This window comes from Notolepis coatsorum (assembly GCF_963971535.1).
Source record: "Notolepis coatsorum genome assembly, chromosome: 15".
In the NCBI taxonomy this organism is placed as follows: domain Eukaryota; kingdom Metazoa; phylum Chordata; class Actinopteri; order Aulopiformes; family Paralepididae; genus Notolepis; species Notolepis coatsorum.
The window spans coordinates 99023563-99031062 of NC_140179.1; the positions used below are offsets into that span (position 1 = coordinate 99023563).

A 7500-nucleotide genomic window follows, 5' to 3' on the forward strand; every position below is an offset into this window, starting at 1 on the left:
AATAATATTATTATATAAAAAAAAAAAAAAAATTATCAGATCGGGAAAGATCGGTATCGGTAGATACTCAAAATCACATGATCGGGATCGGATCGGGAGCAAAAAAATTTGATCGGGACATCCCTAGTTTAGTATCCTATTCCCTACCACTACACTCCTTACCCTAAACCGGGTTCATATCTGCCCCCCCCCCTCCAGACACACACACACACACACTCATATACACATATGTCCTTGTATTTGACCACTATGAGTAGCATAGATCAATCAATCAATCAATCAGATTTATTTATATAGCACATTTCACATGACGCGTGTCAACCAAAGTGCTGTACAGAGGGTAGGTACACATAATGACAAGAATCACACTCCGTTTTATGGGAGGGCACACAGGCAAACACATAGGAAAACAGGGCATGAGTCAGTGAACGGGAAAGGCTAGTAGGTAGAAGTGGGTTTTGAGCCTCGATTTGAAGGCATCTATCGAGGGGGCGAGGAGCCTAATGGAGGTGGGGATGCTGTTCCACAGTTCAGGGGCTGCGATAACAAAGGCACGGCCCCCCCTGAGCTTGAGGTTAGACCTCCGGACTGTCAGGAGCCTCTGATCGGCTGACCTGAGGGACCTGGTGTTGGAATAGGGGGATAGGAGGTCTGAGATGTAGGAGGGTGGGTGACCATTAACGGCTTTAAAAACAAATAGGAGAACCTTAAAATCTATCCTGTAGCATACTGGGAGCCAATGAAGGGAGGCAAGGACAGGGGTGATGTGGTCTCGCTTGCGGGTTCCAGTCAACAGTCTGGCAGCGGCGTTTTGTACCAGTTGTAAGCGGGACAGGGAAGACTGGTTAATGCCTATATAGAGGGAGTTGCAGTGGTCTAATCTAGATGAAATGAAGGCGTGGATGACTCTCTGAAGGTCTGCAGGGGAGAGAAGGGCTTTGAGTTTGGCAATGGTGCGTAGTTGGATAAAACATGCCTTTACCACTGAGTTCACTTGTCTGTCAAATTAAAATTGTGGATCAAAAATGACACCTAGGTTCTTGACATAAGGCTTCACCAGGGAGGACAGGTTGCCAAGGCTGTTGGTAAGGGTGGTGAGACCGAAGAGGATTATTTCGCATTTGTTTTGATTCAGTTGTAGATGTTTATATATATATTTATTTATGTAAAATATGTATTTTATATATAATATATCGTGTTGTGTAAAATATATCCATAGCCTATGATATATATAATTTACAAGTCACTAGGTTAATATACTGTATCTTTATACTTTATATATACATTTGGAAGTCATTGAGGGAGTCCCTCATTTTCAATGGTGCAGAGTGTTACACGACATGAGGTTACAAAACACACACAATCAATTTAAAACAAAAGCCGGCCTTTCAAGACTAGTTCTAGCTACTAGGGGAGCCTGAAGAACTAGACACTGGAGCGTGTCAAGTGTAGGGTTGGGCATCGTTTGGATTTGAACGATTCCGGTTCCGATTCCGATTCTTTGAGGTGCAGGTCAAAACAGGTCACAGCTTATTTCGCAGGAGAATTTTTTTGTTGTTGAAAATGTATAATTTTTTTCATACTATTCACATTGTTCAGTTGACTTGATACAGTTTAATTTGGTTGCTGTGCTGTAACTAGGGTATTAATAACCCTTTCACTGCCACACGACAGCCGGTTAACCCTTTCACTGTGACAATACAGAAGGTTAGCCCTTTACGATCACACAACCGACGGCGATGCTCCATCATTAGCATCATTAGCTCCGCATTTGCGGAGCTAATGATGCTAATGATGGAGCATCGCCGTCGGTTGTGTGATCGTAAAGGGCTAACCTTCTGTCGTGTGGCAGTGAAAGGGTTAATTAACAAAGTTTAAAAAAAAATATATATATATATATATATTCTTTTTTTCAATAATCGAAATGCAAATATGTATGCAGAACCGGAAGTTAGGAACCGGTTCCTATTAGAACCGGTTTTCGGTGCCCAACCCTAGTCAAGTGTGGACCAGTGTTCCAGCGAGACACTTCACCGAGACCCTCGCCTCCGCCGCCAGTGTGTGAGCGTGTGAGCGAACGGGTGAATGTGAGGCACACGTTGTAAAGCGCTTTGGAGAAAAAAAGCGTTATATATACAGTATAGGGCTGACCCCTATTAGTCGATTAGTCGGTCGAAAGGAGCCGTAGTCGACTGGCCAACCTCTTAGTCGGATATATATATATTAAAAAAAAAATTATCATTCTTTCCAAAAGAAAAGAGGCCTAGACGCGTGGCTAACGCTAACGGCACGCATACCAGAGGCTAACTGCCTACGAAAACGGGCACAGAGGCACTGAAAGAGGATTTCACCCATCTAATGAACACACTAGACTAGACAAATATCAAGATGTATCCATCAGTGGACCAATAGCATGCTTTTGCAGAGGACAAGAAGCCTTCAGTCGACTCCTTCAGACATTAAGCACCCCCCACAGCCCAAATGGAATGATACAACAATTAAAAAAAAAAAAAAAAAAAAAAAAAAAAATATTATACTTTTTTTTGTCTACCAATAGTCGACTAACCTTTTGGCCAATCATAGTCGACCATCCAAATCCTTAGTCGGGGACAGCCCTAATATATACAGTCTATTTACCATCAACTATGGATGAGCTATAAGGTGGTAATTTACAGAGTCTGCCTTTATAAATATACAGCTACTTTACTATATTATAAAAGTAGCTGTATTTTTGACTGTGCCTGTCAGACAGTATCTGTGATTGTAACAAGGTGACATACATTTGGAGGAAAGTAATGGTGTTTTCTCCACCCACCACGCTCTGTCTCCCTCACACAGATACACCGGCTCTCTATTTCTCTCCCACACTGTCCCACCATGCTCTGTCTTCTGCCTATACTTTCAAACTATAGTCAAATAAAATCACGGGAGAATTGCTATCTGATCCTCAACATAACGGTTTTCTTCCCCTTTTCACGCCACAACACAACAACGGACCTGTCACAGGCGCACGCCCTGCAACTCCACCTGATAACGTCAGCATCAATAATAACATAGAACACATTAAATAGCTTACATAAGTCTAACCAGCTAGCACTAACATTCGTTTTTATTTTTTTAAAGCTCACGCCAATTTATGAGGCTTTAACTGAGTGGCGAGACTAAACGAAAAAGACTAAATCGAGACTAAACAAAAAAGGCTAAGACTAAAATGCTCAGACCTGTAGTTGACTAAAACATGACTAAACGAAAAATAAACGAAGGTGACTAAATATGATGAAAACAAAAAAGAGCATTTGACACATGACTAAGACTAACATTTTAAATAGCTGACGAAATTAACACCATGCTCTGTCTCCCTCACACAGACACGACGTCTCTATATATATATTTCTCTCTCACACTGTCGCTCTCTCTATCTACTGTATATGTCCCTCTTTCTTTTTCTTTTTCTCACACACACACACACACACACACACACACACACACACACACACACACACACGGACGCACACACACACACACACACACACACTCCAGCTCTTTTAGATAGCAGATTGAGGGCACATGCCCTCCCTGCTCCCCTATCTCTCTCACTCTCCATACGTCTCTCTCTTAATCTATTGCTTTTTTCTTCCCCCTCCTCTCCTCGGCCCATATCTCTCTCTCTCTCTCTCTCTCTCTCTCTCTCTCTCTCTCTCTCTCTCTCTCTTCCAATCCGACTCCATCACTCAGACTCTCTTTCTCCCTCGGCTTTGTCAGGACCCTGTGCGGCGGACCAAATTGCCGTTGATCAAATTCCTTTTGTGTAGCCTTTCCAGAGAGCTCACTTGAGATGGGCAGTGATCTAAACTCGATTTGGCCCACTTCCGAATCCTGGCCTATGCCGGCCGGCTGGCTGGATGTGGAGTACCTGGCAGCCTGAATACTTTTACCAATGGATTTCCAGTTCCGCGTTCGCGTTCTGCGCTCTGATTGGCCACTGACGTTTCTGGTCGCGCCAATCGTGTGACGGCAAGTTCTTTGGACGGTTAAGCTTAGGCGCTCTTGGTTAAGGTTAGAGTTTGGAATCAGGGCTGGTGTTCTATCGCCCTGCTCTAAGACAAACTCTAACCTTAACCAACTTCGAAAGAGTGGCCTAAGCTTAACCAGTGATAAACTAGGCGTTAGGTAATTATCCGGTCGAGGCGGAAATGGGCGCGTCACGCGATTGGGCGCACATGTCACATGACCAGAAACGTCAGTGGCCAATCAGATCGCACCAGAAACGTCAGTGGCCAATCAGATCGCAGAACGCGAACGCGGAACTGGAAATTCGTTGGTAAAAGAATGGACGCTACCTGGCAGGATGGAGCACGTGTCTCTATGTGAAAGGAAACATGGTGGTGCATGATGCCAGTGTGGTGCTCCTCATCGCCTTGTTCTCAGAAACCAGTAGCGCGTGGGTCATCATCGACCCAAACGAGGTGCAGCACGATCAGAGCGGTGTGATTAGAATCGTTCACAACTCAACATTCCAATGGTGACGTAACCAACATGGCTGCCGGTCAATGGATCCAATCGAGTGCTAGAACTCCCAAATGGAATTCTGAGAGGGGGAAACTCACACCTCAAAGGGTTAAAGGCTCAAATGTGAGGCGCGCGTTAGAGACCATGATGATGATGATGATGATGATGATGATGATGATGATGATGATAACAACTATGATGATAAAATTATGATGATAATAACTATGATGATAATGATGATGATGATGATGATGATGATGATGATGATGATGATAACAACTATGATGATGATGATGATGATGATGATGATAACAACTATGAGGATAATGATGATGATGATGATGATGATGATGATGATGATGATAACAACTATGAGGATAATGATGATGATGATGATGATGATGATGATAACAACTATGAGGATAATGATGATGATGATGATGATGATGATGATGATGATGATAACAACTATGAGGATACTGATGATGATGATGATGATGATGATGATGATGATGATGATGATGATGATAACAACTATGAGGATACTGATGATGATGATGATGATGATGATGATGATGATGATGATGATAACAACTATGAGGATGATGATGATGATGATGATGATGATGATGATGATGATAACAACTATGAGGATGATGATGATGATGATGATGATGATGATAACAACTATGAGGATACTGATGATGATGATGATGATGATGATGATGATAACAACTATGAGGATGATGATGATGATGATGATGATGATGATGATGATGATGATAACAACTATGAGGATACTGATGATGATGATGATGATGATGATGATGATAACAACTATGAGGATGATGATGATGATGATGATGATGATGATGATGATGATGATGATGATGATGATGATGATAACAACTATGATGATGATGATGATGATGATGATGATGATGATGATGATAACAACTATGAGGATAATGATGATGATGATGATGATGATGATGATAACAACTATGAGGATAATGATGATGATGATGATGATGATGATGATGATGATGATGCTGATGATGATGATAACAACTATGATGATAACAACTATGAGGATAATGATGATGATGATGATGATGATGATGATGATGATGTTAATGATGATTGTAATGATGATGATGATGACAATAATGACGCTGATGATGATGATGATGATGATGATGATGACGCTGATGACACTGATGATGATGATGATGATGATGGTTCAGCGTTTGTCTTCCCAGCCCAGTCCGTCTACCTCGAGCCTCAGCTCCAACCACTCGGCCTCCCCTAACGTCACCAGCTCCGCCCCCTCCAGCGCCCGAGGTAAGAGCCTCTTACCACCACAACCCACCTCCATTCCACCTCCTGTGTTGTCCATCCCAGGGGCCGGAGCTGTTTGTGTATTTTTCTCCCGAAGACTATAGCCAACGATGGTATCTTGGTGTCGGGGACCAATTAAACGGACAATAATACAGCTTTATATAATATTCTAGTCTAAATACAGGCATGGGACCACTCAGAAACACTGCTGACTCAGTGCTTCACAAACACTGACCTACTTTCATTACCCCCCAGTGCGAGGGAGAGTGCACAAATAATGAAAATGCATTATCTGGCATTATGACTCACCCAGAATAAATACAAGCACAATCATTATTCCAAATAAGAGCCGCCGTGAGCCCACAACAGCTATACTGAGAGTGACGCAAACACTGCAAGTGTGATACCAACCCTATTAAGGTCTTACGTATTAAAGGAACATGCCAACTTTTTGGGAAATTCGCTTATTTGCCATCTACCCTGGAGGTAGATAAGCAGATACATGCCCTTTTCTTCTCTGTGCGTGCATTAGGGCTTAGGGAACAGCCGCGCCGTTAGCCTAGCTCAGCGTTATTCACTGGAAGTAGGTGTGCCAGTGTAGCCTATAGTTCCCAACAGTCACGATAATACACTCCAAAACGTTCCTGTAAAGTTTCAAGTTTCTTTAATAGTTGTCATACAGAAGTACAGAATACTTTTATACAAAATGCTTCTTACTGTTACGCTCCAGAGACTGTGCTAGACAAGATAAGTATGAAATAAAATAAAGTAGCATGTAAAAAGAAGTAAAAATAGAGGTCACAGTGTTCAGTATAGACATATGTACAATGTTCGATGCAGACTAGAAGTAACTGAGTTACCATACAATATACAATATACTATGCAATATACTAATATACAATACTATATAGTGCAAAGCAGAAATGGGATGAGGTACAATTTAGGTACAATTTACAGTAAGGTGTACGAGTTGTAGTGCAAATCCTTTACCAATAAATATAAAGTGTGTTTAGGTGATCTAAAGTGTGGAGAGTGGGTGCTGCAGTGTGTTGTTTGTTTAAAGTGAGTGTGTGCGTGTGGGTGTGTGTGCTGTGTGCATTTGATGGTTGTTGCATAGTGTTTATTGTTCGTTGAGCAGCCTGATGGCCTGGGGATAGAAGCTTCTTCTGAGTCTTTCTGTGCTCGCCTTAAGACTCCGGTATCGCTTGCCTGACCGCAGCAGTTCAAAGAGGCAGTTGTTCGGGTGGCTGGAGTCCTTGATGATTCTCTTAGCCTTACCCCTGCACCGCTTGTTGTAAATGTTCTGGAGAGTGGGAAGCCCCCCTCCAATTGTGCGTTCCGCTGAACGTGTCACTCTTTGTAGTCTGCTACGGTCTTGTGCAGTGCTATTCCCAAACCAGGAGGTGACGTTGCCAGTCAGGATGCTCTCTATTGTACATAAGTAGAAGTTCCTAAGGATCTTCTGACTGACTTGGAACTTCCTTAGGCGCCTGAGGAAGTAGAGGCGTTGTCGTGCCTTCTTCACAACACTGTCAATGTGTGTGGTCCATGTCAAGTCCTCGGCTATGTGGGCTCCGAGGTACTTAAAACTGTTCACTCCCTCAACCGGTGCCCCGTCGATGCTGAGTGTGACCTGTGTATTTACCATGT

At 42.7% G+C, this 7500-nt stretch overlaps 1 protein-coding gene across 1 annotated transcript in view; it reads left to right on the plus strand.

Annotated features, from left to right (window-relative positions):
- dock4b (dedicator of cytokinesis 4b) overlaps positions 1-7500 on the plus strand; it is a gene marked incomplete at its 3' end in the record, with an annotated part of 397129 nt that overhangs the window by 333695 nt on the left and 55934 nt on the right. Inside the window, 1 exon segment of the mRNA XM_084331105.1 lies at positions 5772-5853. Coding sequence (XP_084187231.1) covers positions 5772-5853 — 82 coding nt within the window.